Raw genomic sequence first — 20,531 nt, 5'->3', positions numbered from 1 at the left:
GAATTCCATGCGTCAAGTTGTAATGACATTCCACTGATCGTACCTGCCAAATAAATAAATTGATTTGCCTTGAACGTAATCCTAACTCTAATTGTAAGTTTGAAATCAAATTCTCAAGTTGAAACTGCAGAGTGAGAAGTTTAGGGTCTTCGTCGCTAAGTGGATTACATCAATAGCGATGAATCAGTTTAAATCATCCAACACTACTTTAACGTTTGACGAAACGTTTGTTAAAAATTCTGTCAACCGCCTGAAGGAGACGAGGTACAGTTCAATGGAGAACCACGCGAGTCCATTACTGTACAGAGTGAGCTAATGTTCGCCACAAGCATTTCTCAGATTCTGTGTGGCCGTAGGAAACGGTCGAAGTGCGCGGCTGTGTAATTGATCTGCCATGCAAATCGTTTCGCGCGACCGGTTCTCGCCTAAGGTCGTGCACTATGTAACGAGACCGGGACGGCTTCGCAGCCTGGCACCGCACCGCGGCCGCGACTTTGCGTTTCAGACGCGTAATAGACGGCTTCCCTTGCGTTCGAAACATGCCACGCACCGTTACTCTCAATGAGTTGATCAGACAATTCACACCCGTCTCAACGACCGCCTATGTATGTACGCGAGGGTGCACTGATAGCTCTGCCCACCGTCTCTCAAGAACAATGCAAGAAACTGCTCCGTGAACCTGAATGCATTTACATCAGGCGATTAATCAGATGGAACATTGGAGTGCGATCAGTGAAATAAAACACTGAGATCCCGTATGAAATAATAGATGAGAAATCGTGTATTCCTCTCGCGAGGAGCTGATCGTCGTAGATCGAACTCGGCTAGCTACGATCGCGGTGAAAACGACCTCGGTATAATGTTCGACCTTTACGAACCGGTCTCCCGGTGCATTTGCATGCCAGTACAGGTGCATTGCGCCGCGCGTAGTGTGTAGTGTCTCGATTCCCCACAGTATATCGACACATGCTACCGAGAAGATACACGTATTATATATATATAAATATACATATATATATAAATAAAACGACACAATAGTAGAACATTATTAGATAGATAGACAATATTCTTCCAGACAACCAGTATCACTCCATTCACCCCCGAAATTCTAAGAAAGGTACCAAGAAGAGGACACCGATAGCTGCGGCCGGGTGACGGGATGATCCCTGGTCCGAGAACGAATATTCCTGAAAAGCGAAATAAAAGCGCAGCACGCGGCCAGAATGAAGCGATGGGACTCGGTACGATGGATAGGCGAGAGAAAGAGAGCTTCGCTCGCTCCGGCACGACGCGGCAAAGGCCCGAGGAACGAGCCAGAGGAAGAGAGGGTGGCGGTGGAAGAGACGAAAGAGCATGAAAGTAGAAGGTGCAGCGCGGGGGGAGGCGAGGGGCGGGAAAAAGTCGCGGACGTTAAACCGCCCGCTCGTGGAGCCCAGCCGTAGGGTAAAAAGATAAGAAGGAGAATAGGCAAGGGAACAGCGAGGCGGAGAGCGGGAGAGAATGCGAGAAAAGAGGATACGGGGAGGAGGGAGGGGGGACAGGGGCGAGGGATGAACCGGTACGCGGAGGAGCAACAGCTCTAGCGATGGCTGCTCGCGAATCGCGCTTTGAACGAAGAGATATGTAACACTGAGATGATTTAGACAATAGCCCCCGACCATGGTTCAATTTTTCCAAGTATAAAAGTTTCTATTCTTAACCACAGTTCTATTCATCAGAGCTTCAATCGTCGACTTTTTTTCGTCTCCTACATTCTGAGGGTGTTGTTTTTTATAGAAGAATCCAGTGGTGTATAGAGATAGATCATATGAAGATAATATAAAAAACTTTCTTTCACAGTTACATTTCCTTACAAACTTAATTCCATACAGTTCAAAGCCTCTATTTTCTAATAAAAGTACGCATTTTTCTTTTCGCTTCTGCTAAATATGATTTATAATGTAGAACATAGTATCGATTCGGTCTTAAGGCCATCACTATCATCAGCGGTAAGCGGAGTCGATGAAGAAAGAGAAGGGCAGACGTGCATTGCACGGGGGATGCAGAACTATGAGGGGTCCGAGGAGGAGGAGGAGGAGGAGGAGGAGAAGGAAAGGGCGAAGGAAGGGATCCAGAGAAAGAAGAAGAAGCCGTTCAGCAGGCCTCTGCTCTCTCGAGGTCGCACGTACGTCCGTATAATACTCGTAATACGTGTAATACGGATAATACCTGTAATACCTGTGTAACGCATTGCACACCGGCGTAGACCGGCTCCGAACAACGATCAACCGGTCGCCACCTCTTCGTCCTTGCCATGCCGCGACTTTCTTTCGAACACGAGATTTGAGGCTTTCACAACCGACCCGTCATATCAAACAGTCAACGTTCTTATGAACTTTCCAATGGAAATTATCCCTCTCTGGGCTCTAATTTCTCAAGGCTCATTGTCAGCGCGACGTTTGACTCGTGAAGAAATATTAGAATAACTCTTTCGAAAAGAGTCAGGAACAGTGCATGAAGAACTGTAATCCTGTTTTCAAATTTCACAACAAAACATCGGAGGCTAAATTAATTGTAATTCTGATCAATAAATGGAGAACAAATTTATATCCAACCCTGGCCTAATAGCCGCGGCCTGACCAATTTTGTACTTTATCCGATGTACGCTATCTCATCAATGACAGGACTGGATAAACAGATCCTTCGTATGTATTTCAGAACCTTGCTAAGTATGCCAATGACAACGATCAACCATGAATATTTAGATATATACGAGATGTGGTTTCGCTCGAGAAGGTCAGGATCCAGAATCCTGCAACGGTATATAAATATATGCATGGAGAAAGTTTTAGAATCCTGTCGAAAGAGCATAGACATAGTATTTATATAATGCATTTATTATATGTAAATAATAACAAATTCGAAACTGCTTTCATTTCTGTTTCCTATAAAAATTTGCCAGAGCCTGATACACGACTTGAATGCACGCCGTTCATGGATGTATCTTGGGTCTCGGAGCCTGGAATCGGAGTCACTGAACGAATCGAAGGCTACTCCTGGCTGTGGCGGCAGCTGGACAGGTTCATGGGCTTCCGAGTTGTCGAATTATCGTTCATGTATGAGATGAATTCGTTAGCTGAGAGGAAGCCTTTGCCGGCTACGTTCCTAAGAACCCAGCCAACAATTTCGAAATCGGAGCCCCTTTCCATGGCTACGCATCATCGGCCTTGGTCAATCGCCGAGTTGGTCGGACGTAAAATATTTAAATGTCATGCGTAAAATTCGTATTTGGTAAGTCTTAATCCGATGAAGAGTTATCTATCTGAAAGTAGTTTATGACGAGGATGGAAGAAACTCGATTAAAGAAGCGACCACGTCGACTCCTCGGACCTACGCGCCGTGGCTGTCGTATGCGATAACAATATTATGCATAACGTCGTTATTACACAAGCAAATAGCCGGATCCCACGCCGTTCCTAAACCCGTCCTATTGCTCGATCCACTAAAAAAGAGGATCGAGAAAATAGGAAGGAAGGGAAAATCGTCGCCGGATTCCTGCGGCGATCGAGCCACCGCTTCTTTCCCCGAAGCCGACCGAGCTATTTTCAGCCGACGACGACGTTCCGTCCATTTTCTTTTTCCTCCGGCCGGGTTATTTCTTTGGTTACTCGGGGGCAACGAGCAGCGAAGCCAGAAACGGCGGCAGGAGCAACGAGCACAGGATAGCTCAGCGACGACGTTGTGCTGGATATGGGACCCGATGTATATGTACATATGTACACTTGCTCGCAACTCGCCACGAGGCGAGGAGCAGAGTTGCCGTTCAGGTTTTGCTGCAGGGGATCGTTAAGATAATCGCTGCTATCCTCATCCTAACTTAGCCTTAGCCGATGCATCTTCGGATCCTCCCCCCTTCGCAGCAGCATCTCTTTCCTTTGTGCACACCCTCGTTCGATTCTCAACTCTTCATCATTTTACGTTTTACTATCTGTTTTGGACAATCTGTCTGTCCTCAGCCCTTTTCGTCGATACGACCGTTAAACGCTATTACAATTTAGGTTTTAGAATGGTAATGAACGCAAGAATTAAAACAAATTGAATAAAATTTATAAACAATCCTGAGAAACCTTACAACGATGCGAGTAATAAAGCTACCTTCGAATTTCCCCTGCAGTTTCTTGATTGTAATATAATTGTAATATAAGAGACGTATAATAATTTATGTCTGATAATGCCTTTTCTCAATTGCGGCACGATAGAAAATAAGAAAAAGATTCCCAGCGACAATACGCATTGAAGACTTTCCTGTACGAGGAATATTTATTCTCCATTCCTTTCACCGTCACGCAGCCAAGTAAAATATGCCGCGGATATGAATGCAAAATTACCAATTAATATAAGAAGACTCCTTAATCGGTCATTAAGAAAAATTTAAAAAAAAAATCACAGAGTCCGCGGAAATTATTTTGCTTAAAAATCTAGTCGCGAGTAATGTTGTCCTTCTTTGCATTATCTGTGCACTTCCTCTCGCGACACGAGAAGTCTCTCGCGAGAGTTGACGAAAAAGGAAAATAGTACCGGCGTTAAACGAAAGAACAATTACATAGTCGGGAGAGGATAAGGAGAGAGATAGAGGGACCTTGGGCTCCTTGCGAGATAATCATAACGTTACACGATCCGCGCCATAATGTCGTATAATGTCTACGACACGACGTGCATTGCACGGACAGGCTATTTACGCGGTTGCATCTGAAACTGTGACCAGAAAAACTTCTTCCTTCGACCGCTTCGCTTTTCTCTTCGCACCGCCCGGCGCGTATTTCTTGCGTCTTCTTATCGGTTCAGAGATTTTTCATCCGAAATTAGAATCTCTTCGGTTAATTACTGGTTGGCGTGATACGAAAACGGGGACAGGAAATGGAATAAAACGAAAACAAACCACCTAGCCGTCAGGATGTGCCGAGAGACCCGTCATTTACGCTCGACTCGTCACAGTCATTTCGTAATTATATTCGTGCTACAGATAGAAAAGCAACAACCGAGTCGGCTACTTTCATGCCACTACCGTTGCACGACTTTGATTGCACATCAAAATCTGAAATGATTACAGGATCTGTGCAAAAAATAAAATTTGAAAATTCGATCTATAATTCGACTTGTTAATATTTATTTCTACGTATAATGGAAGACGTGAATCATAAAATGTGGTAAAAAATCCCCTCTGAGTACCGTCACTTTTTATTAGACATGTGTCTACTGTAGGAATTAGTATATCCAATGTAATTGCCGGTCGTAATGTTCGGTATATTTCCGAACTAATGGAAGTTAGTTGACGATATTAACACTTCCGCGACACATAACACATGTTTGTTTTCGAGCCTAACTAGATGTGAGATTTTTAAAACGTAATGCTTTTTATGTTCCAATACGACCTTGATAATCACAGACTGGCGTTAAGTACGATTTCATAACGGGTTTCCTGGTATTCTATTTCGGAGAAGGCAATCAAATTAAACAAGAAATGTAACCTCGTTTAATTGGACCTTTTTACTACCGTCTCATGAATTTGAATAGGACGAGGAAATTAACTTTTCAATGCTTGATTGTCCAATGGCTTTGTCATCAGAAAGATGTTACTTAATACCAGAATATTCATCAATAGAAAATCACGTCTATTTATCAGAAAGCTTTATACATTGTCCCAAAAGAAACAACAAGTCACTGGATGAATAGTTGACCCGTGGTGAAGTCACAAAATCGAATTGGATGTTTAATCGGTCAATTAATTATGGGAACGAGTTAAGCCGGCTGCAACCGTGTATTGTAGCACACGTGATGTATTCACGGCCGACACCGAAACGAGTTTCGAATAAAATTAGGAGTTCGCCGGAGTAGAGATTTAGGATGGCCATCTAAGTCATTTTTTCTCACTCACCCTCTCTCCGTTTGCCTTATCTTTTTTAGGACCTTCTGCCGAAGGCAATATCAATTATCTTCTATTTTTGCAGAACTAAGGAACATACGATAAGAATATCCTTTTTAAGATAGTTTTTTCCAAACAAATATTAACATAGTCGAATGTAATTTAATTCTGGAGTTACTTGGGCCTTGGTATTGCTATTATCATAGAAGTGATTCAGGCAAGAAAGAGCTTTCTTACATCGGCGAAGAAAGGAGCGTGCATTTCTCGCGGGATGAGCGTAAATCACGCGTTAATCAACCGCGATTACGCTTGTTGCGTGCGTGAAGGACGCTCGAGATCAATGATACTGCTGTTAACAAGCAGTGTACCACGCAGAAGGTTAGATTCGCGTTGTGTGATTCACATTGACGAATCGGATGAATATCAAAATTACCAGTATAAAGTATCTACAGTTTCCACGCTGAGAATAATACATAGTATTTATTTATATCAAAATAATAGATACTGTATTTATGAAGAATACAGATTTCTTAAAAAACAGAATTTATACATATTTAATTTAAAATAAATGAGATAAGTCAATGTAGGCATTATTCAATATCATCATTAGTGAAACCAACGACAATCTGACGAAATCAGTAATAGTCCCATTGAATCTTACCTAAGTTGTCACAAAATAATAAACTATTCATCGTCTACAATGAGACTTGAATTATAAAAAAAGGTTTATAAGATTCCACGATAGATCATCGCAGTAATTTTCAAAGAAAAAGTAACAACAATATTCGAATGTCACGTCATTTTTCATTGCAGAATCGCCGTTCCCTCGCCTTAAAGGGTACGGCTCATGAAAGACGTTTAACGCATTGTGAAATGCAACCGTGACGCCGCCGTTTGATAAGTGTTCCGGTGATTTATGAACGCCGCGACGTGATTGATTTTGGGACAAGTCGCGGTAGTGACTCCGTTTGACGGCTGATTGCGGCTGTCGTTACGGCGCTGTGCCATCTTTAACGGCTGATTTGTCGCGCGTAAAATTAAAGTTCAAAGGCGCTCAATGAGCTGAATGGACGCGGTGCCTGGACACGGCCGTAGGTACCGGCTATAAAGTGACGAAATTATTCGCCAAGTTCATCGATTCACGTCAGGGAAATATTAAAAGAATCCCGGCAAGCCGCGCGTTAACCGTGGTAATGAAACTTTTTATTACAGCCACTCGCGTGAACGTGAAACAAGAGAAGAAGACGGGCAAGTCGTGAATTGTTTGTCCGACGAAAATTTTGCAGTCCTTCGCGAACTAACCAACCGTCAATTTCCTAGGAATTTGCGAATAACCGCGAACACAGCTTATTGCGTCTGCCTTTTTGCGTTCTCTCTAACGATGTCTCAGATTTTAAGTGCTTCCTGGCGACGTCCTTGATGCACGTATTCGACTATGAAGAATCATTATTGTCCCAGCATCGTGGTCGAATCGTTTGACTTTTTGAATTCGAGGACTCAAAACATTCACAAGAAGAGAAGTTCATTAGCTCCTTCATTATTTGTATTTCTTTCAAGGAACGTGTGAAATATTTAAGCCATATTTGGAGAATAACTGATTGATCGTATGGAAAAAATGTTAATAATCATGGCGTGAATCATGAAAAAGTAATCAACAGCAAACGTACATTACTCTCTGTCTCCGTGAACGAGAAAGATGAATCGTCTGTACTTCTATAATTCTCTTAATCCCATCCTCAATTTCTAGACTGCTACCGTACTTCTATCCTCATTGCAAAAAATGAAGGAATAAATATACATGGAGTTTTAAGGGTCAAAATACAGTTAACCTTAGATAGGTGCTCTTAAAGTCCATAGAAAATTTATGACTCCAAATCCCGTTATTAAACATAAACTCAAAACTATTTTGACGTTGCATAACATTAGACAGAAACCAAACAAACATATTTTGAAGACAGCCTAAGTCGTGACTCACGTTCCGTATTATCATAAGGAAGCCATAAGCGCGAATGACCAAGCAAAGGTCGCGTTCCACCAAATCAACGTGCAAGAGAAGAATCTTAGATTTCGGAACGCAATCGAAATTCTCCTCGGGGCCGCAGAGCATTTGTCTCGTGCGGAACTGTTCAGAATGTAAATTACGCTGCGGTGTTAAGACCTCAAACGATGTTTAAATTTATCTACGCATTGATCAATGCAGCACTAGAATAAAAAAAATCGGATTCTAATTCAGACAGTTTCAAATATCATACTAAATATGCTTGCATTCCTTCTTTATGGTAATTCCTATAAGCTTTCGCCGGAGGCCGGCGAGGCGATCCCGTAATGGAAAATCTCCGATCGCGGATCTATTTTAAGCCTGGCTAGATCTGTACAATTACCGGACCGTTTCAAATGGCTCTCGATATGCAAGCAAAAAAGTGTATTTTTCGCCAGGAGCTACATAGACGACCGGCACTCTCCTAACGGTGCGTAACGGTTGGGAATCCCCGGTTGTAAGGTGCTCGTTTCCTCGGCAACTGGCACGGGATAAAATCCAGGAAGCCGAGGTGGATTCAACTCGTGCGCGAACCGCTTATAATGTCGAACATCATTACAGGCTCGTTTTCCCGCGGGCTTTTCTATTCCTGGCGCCGTCCGACAGTATCCCCGGGTTTTAAGTAGTCGCGATTTTTTGTTCCCGTGGCAAGTAACGCGAGTACGGACGAAGGGATACCTACGTGTCTAACTAATGTTAAGTGAGGTGTGCCGAGATAATTTTACGTGGAAACGGCACGGTACAATTTTTCAACTGATTGCTGTGATTTGTCTTCCGGACAAATTGGAGCGGAGAGCTTTCCTTTGAAAAATCGAAACCATTGATAAAAATGTATGTGGTTTTAGAGCGAGAAACGAATTATACTTTGAGAGGGGGAAAAAACGGCGTGAACATCCTTTAGCACTTTTTGCGAGTGAATAACTAACAGCGTTGGCTCGAGGCGCCGGATGAATAATCGAGTTTCTGGCTCCCGTTGCGAACAGGACGAGCGTGAAGTGTTGCCAATACACATTCATTCGCGCATTTTTTTCTCCCGCCACGGCGAGGTACGCGTCGTTCCAGGGAATAACCGAAGCTCGTGTGGACGAGGAAATATTTATGAAGATTCGCGATGCCTCCGGCCGATCGCATGCGATCTCAATCGGTAGCTTCGCCGCGAGGAACGTCCGCTCATCTGTTAACAAGACCGGGCGATTCCGCTCGCGCATTAAGAAAAGACAAATAATTAATGCGCTCAATAAATTCGACCAATCGCAATGAAATTCTTTGAATGAAACGAAATCGTAGAAATGATTATGCGCATTGATCGAATCTCCTTCGACGGGTCCTGACCAAAATTACAACCACGTCGAGATAAATCACTTGCAACGACGCTATGATTGCATACGACCTCGAGATTTTCAAAGGCTACGCCATCGGACGGAGGACAAATTTTAATAGGACGACAGGTCTAATTTATGCAAAGTGCCTGAGAAATATACGTATTTGCACAAACGATTTTTGTCTAAATATTTATTCACCTTTTGTAGCAAGAGTTTACGAGTATGTTTTTAAATCAATTTTCCTTACTAGAACATGCTATTGACTCATCTCAGCTACTTAATTTCCATTATCACCAAATTCATTTCAGTACATTCGAATAATTTATCCTGAACCTAACTCAAACATGGTAATAAAGTGCATATCCAGATGCAACATTACGAGAACGAATCACCCCTGTCACTAAACTTAGTCGTTCCAAAACATCGCAACAAATCCAGACAGATTAAAGTAGGTACACTGTCATTCAAAAGTATATGGGCACTCTCTGGACTGAAAATCATTAACTTTTTCAGTTTTATGTATTTTATCTCACATAATCTTAGAAAATATATTCGCCCCACATTTCGTTAATCATCTTGTCAATGTAATTACACATTCTCATATTCTAATTACCGCTTTTACTCGTCTTGGCACTCTGGCTATTTTTTCATTCTTTCAATTCAATTTCCAGAAATTTATAGAAGTCTTTTTCTTTAAGTTTAATTTTAAACAGACCAAAAGGAGGTCACACTATACCGAAATAAATTATCGTTAAATTAATTTCTACGACCAATTCTATTACATTTTTATATATTCTGACAATAATCGTTAACAATTTCGCTCGCCCACAAAAAATGGATGACCAGATGCTTTTAGCCTGGAGTGTACATTTGCATGGTGCAAATTATTCACAAACCCTTTTCCAAAAATCGCCGTTCATCCATCAGTCGCGCCACGCGCATTCGCGCAAAAATCCTACGGGCATCAAGCGCGTCTGGTATCGACGACCTCCCATCAGACGACGACCTTCGCCCTGAAGAGAACCGGTCCCAGAGGCGTCGGGACGCGTCGCGTTGACCCGTTGGTAACATTGTCCGCGGGCATCGCGAAACGGATCGATTCGCGACGGAAAATCGCGTGTCCCACCGCGGCCTCGTTCGTATTTTGCACGCATCCCGCGTGCGTTTACATAATGCGTTTGCCGACACGTCCGTCGCGTCGGAGGCGCGAGATAGCAGGAAACAGGTTCGATGAGTCACGACCGGATCGAACGTTACGAAAACGATTCACGTTGACGCTGATCCGACGTCGATTGCTGCTACTTTGCCTGGCGAAAACTGAATATCCTAATGGGGAAACTTTATCCATGAAGGGGCTGGGCAGAGGACCGTTGATTTATTTTACTAGTATTTTAATAGTATAAACGTGATGTAATTACAGCAGGGAATTTAAATTATTAAAATTAATTTTTAGTTAAAAAAATTGAGGAGATTGAGTAATTACGTGAGAGTTCTCTTGATTATGCATCTTCGTCAGGTGCCTGCATATAATTAAACGATATGAGTCTCTGAAGAGAATTGTTTAAAATCAGGAGACGGATGAGAGTTAAACACTTTTAGGATGCGTTCATAAACTTGACGCCGAGTCGAGTAAATTGGAATTAGTTAAGGTTTGTTACACATTCTGCGAGCACTTCCATCACAGGACCGTGTTGCACGAAAGTCGAGCCTTTCGGACTCTGTTGGGTATGTCGGACACGTGCGAGACGATTCGTTTGCACTCATTGAGAGAGGCACAGTGAATGAGGGAAAGATATGTACGTACACACGTACCTATGTCGTCGGGCTTGAAATTTCGCGGCTTCAACTAACGAACCGCGCCGGCCTGTTAAGTGTCAAGAGGTTGAATCAACGATAATTCCTCGTACAAAGATAATTCAATAAGAACAATTACTTTACGCAACGAACAGAACAATCCCAGTTATTATGACCGTGATATGGAGTACAAAGAATTCTATATTTAAATGTAAGAAGATGTCTATTCTAACATTTGAAGTTCAAGTTCCAAGAAAATATTAACGTCTATTCAAAAGGCACGTTCAATCTATATTCATACGTTATTCATTTTATCGTAACGAGCAATCTGAACAAATATTCTCATAATTATATATTTTACAAATATATTCTTCAGATAGGATAATTATTGATATCCTAATACGAGCTATACAAATTGAATTTATCTTTAGTAGAGAAAAATGTTACGACAAAATCCCATCACAGAAAGTAATCAACGATGATGCTCTGAGTTCCTAGAAAATGACCAACCTTTCGCGTTACATAGAAATTGATGCACGAATGAACAAATAAAATAAAACCAGTTCTAACATTTCTGGAGTCTCTCAACGCGGTCAAACGTCAAGGTCCTTTTCACATTTATCAAACTAGCACAGAGCTACACTTCAGCTGAATACTGAATCATGCTGAACGAATTGCTATTAAATCATCATGTTTATAGAAAATGGAAAACGAAGCAGTCAACCGCACAGGTGCTTCGTGATACATCGATAGGAGGAATGAAATTATTTGTTTTCAAAGACAATGACATAGGAATCGTTCCCTAAACGAAATTACTAAAGCATGATATTTACGAAGCAGAGAAACGTATCCGACATCAACGACCCACCGAAGAAGGTACAATGAACGTTCACTCCGTGTCTCACAAAAGACGAGTTAACACATTTCGCCCACCCGTCAATTCCAACCACGTATGTAGAACCGATCTCAAACCTTCCTTCGCGGATTAAACAAGCACAAACGAAAACAGTGGACTTCTACCAGTCCCCATGCATCTCCACCCTGCGTCGAAAGTCAGCTTTCCTCAGACCTCCCATAATTCGCATCGAGTCAAAACGTGATCGAAGTTGAAGAGATCCGACACACGAATAGAATAGAATCCGAAAGGGATTCGTCGTCGCGATGGATGGACGAAATTGTCCTTCGTTGGACGCACGGGGTTCGATCTCGGGACATGTCACTAGGTGAGATCGCGAGCCACCTAACCGAATCGATACTTGAAAATCTCTCCCGAGAATCGCAGCCCCCGATTCGTTTTGCTCTTGCTGGTAGACGGCGTGGGTCGTTGTAGAGAGGAATCGTGGTCAACGCGGAGATCGTAGCCCGGTTGGAGAAACGAGGAGGGCCGTCGACAGAAGGGAATCGCGATTAACGAGACGAAAAGAGACAGCCGCGAATCGCAGGGAGGCCAGAGGGGTCAGGGAGAGGCGACGGGAGAGGTGCACCGTGTTGATGAAAAGAGGAACGACGGAAGAAGGTAAAGGATAAGAGAGTAAAAGAGGGGCCCCGGCACGAAGCAGGGGCGAAGAGGGTCGGGGCCCCCTATACGATCCCTGGCCACGGTGCCGCCGGGTGGGTAAATGGGTATATAAGCGGGGCCCCGACGATTCCATCTCGACACACGACCCAACCTTCATCCCGATATCACCCGCACGGTTCCATCGAGCGAACGAGCGTAATCGCACGCGCGCGTCTAAAAAGAGAGAGAAAAGGAGGGTTAAAAACTCTTCTGTCTTCATCTGTCTTTTGTTCAGAGCAGAGTTTTCAATAAACTCCGAGCACACGGTGATCGGCGAAAGTTCTCAATTTCGAAGAAAACCGGTCACAGTTCTTTAAATCGGTGAGAGTATATCACCCGCGGCGCACCGAACAAGGAGCACCTAGGAAGAACCTACCGGAGAAACACCGCGAGTCGACGACCAGCCGCCGCTGCGAACAGTTCCACGGAGAGAGAAAGACGTGAGTAAAATGATCTTTTGCTAGTTAAACGATTCATCGATCAGTCGCATTCGTTAGACAGCCTGCCAATATTTTTCCTCGTTTTCTCACCAATTTTATTATCGTACGAATCCACTTTCGGGGTTATCCAAACGTCATCGCGCGTGTATTTTTTTTTCTGACAGGGACAGACGTAGATGTTAAGCAATTTGCAAGATTCTTACAATTAAAAGATCTATGAAACTCGAATAAGTGTCAGTTAACTGCGATCGATCGCTTCACGCGAAATGGCTGTCTTCGAAAATGCGACAGTGATTAAAGCGAGGAAAACGTTAAATGAAATAATAGTCGGAACATACAATTTGCGTACTTGGATTTCTCAACGAACGAGCCGCGCGCGTTTGCGTAACTCTTTTCCTCATCTCGCAACCGTAACCCTTTTCCGTCCTCGCCGCCCCCGGAGACTTCCCCACGGCTAATTAGCCCACAGCTAATCAGCTTAATCAACGCGTTCGCGAGACTGCGACATGAGGCGCGAACAAGCCAACCGAGGATCCTTTAATTCCTCAGGAATCTTCACATCGTTTGGTTTCCTACCTCGCATGTTCGTGTCAAACGAATCGATTAGCTGCATGGAAGTTCCAAAGAATTTCGTATTCAAAGTTGATAACATCCTCCTTTACAGAGGCATCGAGAAAAGCGATATGTAGTCGTAGGTCACACGTAGTTTCATGTCTTATTCATATTAAGCATAATTGTTGTTTAATCAAAATTTTGATACTGTTCTAAAACATTAAAGAATAATCTATTTTATTCTTATTACAACTTGCGACTTGAGTTTTGAATAAATGATATTCTTCTGAAGATCTTTCGAAGAACAATTTGGAAACATTTCATAAAAATCGAGTTCCACGTATGTTAATTTCGATAACAACAGAATTGGAATGAATCACGATTGAAACGGAGGTAAAATAGCCGATGGAAGTCCTCTTTCAAAGTCGATTAGAGCAACAACCGGCATTCCTGCGCGTTCATGTTAACTGCGACGCATTCTTCGCCCAGTTGTGATTCAATGCGCGCAGATTAGATCGACAATCGCGAAATGGATAGAGCCGATAATAAATGCCGCGGCGAATAGAGTATAGTAATCGGTCAAAGAGAAAGAGAGAGAGAGAGAGAGAGAGAGAGAGAGAAGGGCGGACAGCACATTGAAGCGGTGAACCGCTTCAATGGGCCGCGTCTTCTTTTGTAATCGTGTGGTACCATTATTACATCTCTGATGATCTTGATAAGGTAATGGGTGTCCATCATCTTTCACAGGCATTTCCTCTCCGTCGACCTATCTCTCGTCGCGTCCGCGTCCATCGCGTAACTTGAATTTTCTCGCGATCTACGTCGCATCGATTCCCCTACTCCGTGTAGTTACGCATATGATTCTACCAAACGATGACCCCGCGGTGCTCGTAGACAACGCAATTAGTCAAAAACTGTCGTTGAAACGTACACGCGAACACCACCGCCGCGCGGAATCCGTTCGTGACTCGCAAAGTAATTTGCAATTAACTTTATTGCGGCCGATTACGTCCGCTTGCAACACGATCAGACCTGGACGATTGTTATTAATGTCGATTATGCGACTCGCTAATGTATACTTGTCCCTTAATTCGCTTCTCGTCTTCAACCGTTTCCTACCTCTCTGAGCGTTAACCTTTTTTCCTGCGTGTGGACGGAAACATAATTCCCATTGCTGCGAACGTACGGCACACGGAAATTATATAACAGTTTCACGATATACTCCGGTCAGTATTTTCTTTCGGTCGACTGAACGTTGCCCGAGTCGACTATAGAGAAAAAATTGTTACAGCCTCGTCCAGTGTTGTGCATATAATCGAATTGGAAATAGATTTCGCCGAGGCCTGAACGATTTCATCGGCTGTAACAAAGTTTTCATCGAACACGAGCGTAACAGCAAGGGAACTCGCAGTTCACCTCCTGCCGTGACCAATTGGCGAACGCGAGGCAGTTGTAAAAAAACTGGACCGTTCAGCCGCCTCTTTCCTCGCACGATCACGTAGTGTCGCCCAGTTTTTCCCTCCTTAATTCTCTCGTTTTCCCTCCCCGACGTTACGGCGTTCACCTTCTCAATGCGCATTCCACAGGTCGGTTGCGCGTTCTCCAGAAGGCGTGTCGGCTCAGATAACGCGAAGCCACTTTTTCCTCGACGAACGAAAACACGCTTCCCTCATCTCGTTTCGCGCGATCCTGTTAAGCATCACCCGGCACTTAGGCACGAATAAGGTGTTAAGAGCATTCTCGCATCGCGTTCATTCCCATTGTCCCAGCAGGGTCGATCTCTATAACGAACAGTTCGCGAACATCCGCGCGTTTCCCTATACCATGCAACAGGAACAGCTTCCTCTCGAGTATAAATTACTCGCTCGATTGACTGCGAACGGGAAGGTCGGCTGGCGTGAAAAAAAAAATCGAGAGAATGTCATCGCTGGCTCGCGTTCTATCTCGCTCGACAACCAGTTTAACGATCAATTTCGTCAGCGTTTCGCTCAATCGCTAAGTAACATGCCTTTGCAAGCAAATCGCGCGTCCACGCGACACCGCAACCATTGTCTCTGGTTTCATCGTGACCGCGTACCTGTCCATACGATACCGATATGCGCAGTTGAATCGATTTACACGACAAGCTTCATAATGATTGTCGATATTATGATCAGACTCGTACGGATTTGAAATACAACGTAGAAGCCACGACTACCGATTGGCGAATTTTTCGCAATAGGATGAAACGTTCCATTTTCGGACGGGTATCTCGATCATCGATTTCGAGGCTGACAATGTTCTCTCTCCTTCCGTTTCCACCTGTTGCGGAAGTACCACCCATGTTTCACTTTCCGTTCACGTTGCACGCAACGCTTTTTAATTAACGAGAAAATAATTCCCCCGCAGGTTTACGGCTCGATTTCGCGACCAAATTTCAATCGATTTAATAAACCGTCCTATTCGTTAACAATCTTTAAAGCGTTCATCTAACTATCAATTAAATCGAGGATCATTTCCTGACGATATTCAATAACTATTTCGAGCATCCGTTTTATTTATTTCGCAAATCGCGTTACGAATGAAACGAAGAAAGAGGCAATCGTGCGAAGTCGCGCGAACGCTCGCGCGTAACAAGCGCGCGAGGGGCACGCATCCTGTCATTAGTTCCATAACGCCTGCCTTGTTCAATGCATTCGGTTCAATGTCACCTCCGTCCCTCCTCCTTCCTGCCGTACTCTTCCAGCAGCAGCCCCTTTACCCATCCTACCCGATTCCCCTGCTGTCACGTTCTCCGTCCACAACGGCAGCCTCCAGTTTTCGTCGCCGCACGTCCGTCTATCGGCGTCCCATTCATGCGACGCGGGTCGCGTTCTCCATTCATGCCAAGTACGAAAGAGGAGCTCGTGTACTACTCACGTCCGCTCTCCTAACTAGAAGATTACGAGGAACGTCACTCGCTTCCTCTCTGTCTGCGTTGTGCTCGCCGGTATGAAACATGGAATCTGAGCCTCGTCTCATATATTATTATTGCTTTTTTCCTCGCAGTTCCTCACATCCTCTTATTATCGTTTCCTTCAATTATTTCATTTGTCACGTTCTTGAATAATTTCATCGCAAGTTTTGACCGGGTCATCATTATCACATTTACCAAGTTCAAGACTTTAAGATTACTATCGATTCTGTTTTTGTTGCAGATATCAAGATGATGAAGCTGATCGTACTGGCAGGCATGCTGTTCCTGGTGAGTGTAAAGACGGTAGTCACGATGCCCGTGGCCGAGAGTCAAGAACCGCTTCAAGTGGTGCCGCTCGAGAAGTTGTCAAACCAGGGTAAACTCGAGGTACCTGCAGCTTCAGCGCAGGACGCGGACGCCGCAAAACCGGCGCCAGCCGAGGCGAAATCGGCGGAAGCCGAGAAACCGAGCGTGAGGAGCGAATCTGCAGCTGACGTGTACCAACTGTCGGAGAAGCCTGAGGAGAAGAAGATCGAGGATGCTCCGCAAGCGAAACCTGAAGAGAAGAAAGAAGAGCCGACCGCGCAAGAGATCAAGCCTGAGCAGCAGCAGCAGCAGCCTCAGCCGCAACAGCAAGAGGCTCAACAACAACCTGGCCAGCAGGAACAGAAACAGGAGCAAGTTCCGGAGATAAAGCAGGAACAGGCTCAAGAAGCCAAGAAAGAGGAGGAAACCTTGAAACAGGCGGCTTCTGAATCTCACGAGGCAGTGCAGGCTGCTCCTCAAGGGCAAAAGCAGGAAGTTGCCAGTGAAGTTCCAGCAGAAGAGCCCGTAAGTGTTATTTCACCTATTTATAATTCGGTTTTTTCGTTATACGAGTTTAAATCTGACCTTGTTTAATCATTTCCAGAAAGCTGCAGTCGCTGAGGGCAAGAGCTCGGAACAGGTCGAATCCGCGGGGAAGAGTGTGACCGCACAACTGGCGAAGGAACAGAAAAAGGTGGAAGAAGCGAAGCCCAGCGTCAGGAATGAGGGCGAGTCCGGTTCCATAGCTTCCGCTGAGTCTTCGGAAGAGAAAACTGAGGGCCAATTGGCTGATATCAACAAACCTAAGGAGGAGGAGAAGAAAGGAGAGGAGAAGGTCCGCAGATCAGCCATTAATGATCCTAAGCCTCATGCCGAACAGGAGAAGCCCGACCGTGTCACTCGCGATGCCGAGGAAGCCGCTCAGGAAACTAAGAAGACTGAACAGCCAGCTGAGAAAAGCCCAGCCCCAGCTGAAAAGAGCCAGCTGGAAGAGCAAGCGAAGCCAGCAACGGAGGAGATCAAGCTAGGTCCGAAGAGCGAAAAGATTGAGCCAGCCGTCGAACAACCAGCCGTCAGCCCCGAGGAATCTTCTTCCAAGAGCGAGGAGAAGACCGAAGCCGTCGCGCAACCTGAAAAAGAAGCGAAGAGCGCCGAGGTCTCCACTTCCTCCTCTTCCAGCAGCGCACAGGAACAATCATCTGAGCAAGCGGCTAAGTCCGACGACGCCAGCCAAGCTAAACGCGAAACCGCGGAAGTACAGCCTCAGGCGAAGTCCGAACAGGCCGAAGAAAAGAAGGAAGAGCCACAGAAGCAGCAGGAGCCTGCGAAGGAAATGAAGGAACGCTCGGACGAGTCCTCTCTATCGTCCGAGGAGAAGTCGGACGAGAAGAAGGAGAGCAAGGGTAGCGAAGAGGAGAAATCCTCCGAAGAGAAGGAGTCAAAGCCCGCCGAGGAGAACAAACCTGAACTTCTGCCTAAGCCACAAGAATTGGGAGGGAACTCAGGGAACGCATAAGCTTCCGACGACGGTCGCAGCGAGAGGTGGGAAGGCGAATAATAAGTAACGGCGGCAAACTCCCGTAGAGCAGCAACATCCAGCGGACAGCGGATACTGGCTCGGTCAATGGTCGGGTTCCCAACTGCATTCTCATCGTCATCGACCGGATAAAAAATGAGGAAAATATTTAAAAGAAACAAAAAAAGAATCGCACACACATACATAAAAAACGAAAAAGAATGCGCGAATTCGTTCGGCCCTCGGATAGAGAAGCGGGAGAGCGTGTACGTCAAAAGAAGTATGAACGGGAAACGGGAGAGAGAGAACGAGACAGAGTGAGAGTGTATATCAGTGTGAATGGGAGAAAGAGAGATTGCGCGAGATCAATTATTCTGTGGCAGGGTCCAAAAACTTCCCCCGGCGCGCTACGATTCCGAAGGAAATTTTCATCGACTCGACTCGGGGCAGGATGATCACGTGTCGACCTGGCTGTGAGGAGATAAGACTTACCTCGGGACGGAAGATCTTGAAACGACGACAGCGAGAATCACGAGGAAAACGATGATAACGAGACGATCGATGTTACGTACGATCGAGTTCCTGAAGAAGAACACCTATTAACAGGAACACGTGGCCATCCTTTAGGATCGGACTTGGCACACTTGCCAGGTGATCATCCTCTCCTTCGTCCCGGCGGACACCGCGATCTGTCCGCGGGGACGAAACCGGCCCCTAACAATTAGTATCCTCATCCCAAATCCCTTAAGTCTATTTTTCTTTATATTTTTTGTCTCTCAAAAAGAAAACCACACGAACCACAACCACGACCTCATCCCAATAAAACTAGTGTGTAGCTCGACTCTGTCTTCTTTTTTTAGAGATACGTGTCATTATTATTATTAATATTATTATTATTACGATTTAGTACCAGTACCGCTATTATTATTAATATTATTATTTGTATTATTGCTATCATCGTTATAATAATAATTATTATTACTGTGAACAACTTTTACTACACTTCCTCCCTCATCTGAGCTAGAACTGTTGATCATTTTTAACATCCAAATCGCTTTTGTCTTGCATCATTAATATTCTTACAAACAGTCGTGACAAAAGTAAAAACTTGATGGAATGAATTTGTCTGTTTCGAATACTCGTAAAAGTAGAACCCATGTAAAATCGTTGTATATAATTTGCTTAGAAATTACCAAGGTTTCCATGTTATTACAAATAATTCACCGCAATCTTCTCGAATAAAACATCCGCTCGTACTCGTAGCACTAAAATCCTTGGATAATGTCGAAGTACTATTTCGAAGATAAAGAGAATCATTTAGGAAAATATGCGAATACCATGAGATTCGCGGTATAAGCAGAGAATAATCTTACGTAACAGGTAGGAATTCACATGACTGGTCGTGTCACGGGTCGCAAATAATTTCGTGACTGCACCAGGCACGAACGGCATTTCTCCGTGATGCGGTGCATCGATTCATCAAAAGGCCGTATGAAAAGTTATGGTGCTCTCGGGCACGCTTTGTAAACAGTGAGGATACGCGAGGTGAGTGGACCCGGTGAAAATGTCAAGGCGTCCGGGGATTTTGCAACATGCCGGAGAGATACATTCGTTGGCTTTCTTCATTTCGAGTCACCGGCTGCATGCTTTTACGCAAGAACCATCGACGAAAAGTGTCGAAGGTAGGGTGCGACAGAAAAGTAACTGTATCCTGGCGAGGAACGTTCACTTCCTCGCAATATGCAAGTACCTACAACGCTCGTAAGTGCACGTAACTTTTGGACCGAATACAAAAATACTGACTCGGTACGATATGCGTTTATATAATCGTAATTTAAATGAATGTCTGGCGCAAAGGGCATATGAATGTATTATAGTCCTCGCAAACCATAAATTATATGAGGCAAAATATAAAAAATATGTGCTATTCAAAAAAGAAGGTAGGACGAATGGTAGGAATAATAAACATAGTTTGAAAGACTTCGGAAAGTTGTAAAATATACACGCATGACGAAATAGTCGAAATAATAAAAACCAATACAAAATAGGTAAGGAAGACACGATCATTACACGCCTCCGTGGCGCAATGGGCTAGCGCGTTCGGCTGTTAACCGAAAGGTTGGTGGTTCGAGCCCACCCGGGGGCGGGTCTATCTTTTTGCATTTCTT

General features: G+C 44.4%; 2 protein-coding genes and 1 non-coding gene across 8 annotated transcripts in view; 2 read left to right on the top strand and 1 right to left on the bottom strand.

Annotated features, from left to right (window-relative positions):
* Window positions 1-20,531, bottom strand: part of S6KL (ribosomal protein S6 kinase like) — a 44,611-nt gene that overhangs the window by 19,922 nt on the left and 4,158 nt on the right. The window lies entirely within an intron of this gene.
* Window positions 12,701-19,204, top strand: bnb (bangles and beads). Of its 2 annotated transcripts, none has more exons than XM_018027002.2 (3): window positions 12,701-13,054; window positions 16,783-17,372; window positions 17,452-19,204. In XM_018027002.2, exons 2-3 carry the CDS (start codon window positions 16,791-16,793, stop codon window positions 18,361-18,363), a joined length of 1,494 nt encoding a protein of 497 aa, XP_017882491.1. In that variant the 5' UTR covers window positions 12,701-13,054; window positions 16,783-16,790; the 3' UTR covers window positions 18,364-19,204. The 2 variants fall into 2 exon arrangements, with proteins under 2 accessions (XP_017882491.1, XP_026670536.1); XM_026814735.1 differs by lacking the exon at window positions 12,701-13,054 and adding an exon at window positions 16,485-16,574.
* TRNAN-GUU (transfer RNA asparagine (anticodon GUU)) lies at window positions 20,436-20,509 on the top strand. Its single transcript has one exon. It is a non-coding gene; the product is annotated as a tRNA-Asn (tRNA).

Source organism: Ceratina calcarata, unplaced genomic scaffold, assembly GCF_001652005.2.
Source record: "Ceratina calcarata isolate Rehan_Ccalc_2016 unplaced genomic scaffold, ASM165200v1 scaffold397.2, whole genome shotgun sequence".
Lineage (NCBI taxonomy): Eukaryota > Metazoa > Arthropoda > Insecta > Hymenoptera > Apidae > Ceratina > Ceratina calcarata.
Note: the sequence above shows the minus strand (reverse complement) of the source record. Positions and strands in the feature narration are given on the sequence as shown.

Coding starts and splice junctions, on each gene's coding strand:
- bnb (XM_018027002.2), top strand. CDS start 16,791: ATGATGAAGCTGATCGTACTGGCAGGCATGCTGTTCCTGGTGAGTGTA. Junction 17,373..17,451: donor AAGTTCCAGCAGAAGAGCCC/GTAAGTGTTATT, acceptor AATCATTTCCAG/AAAGCTGCAGTCGCTGAGGG.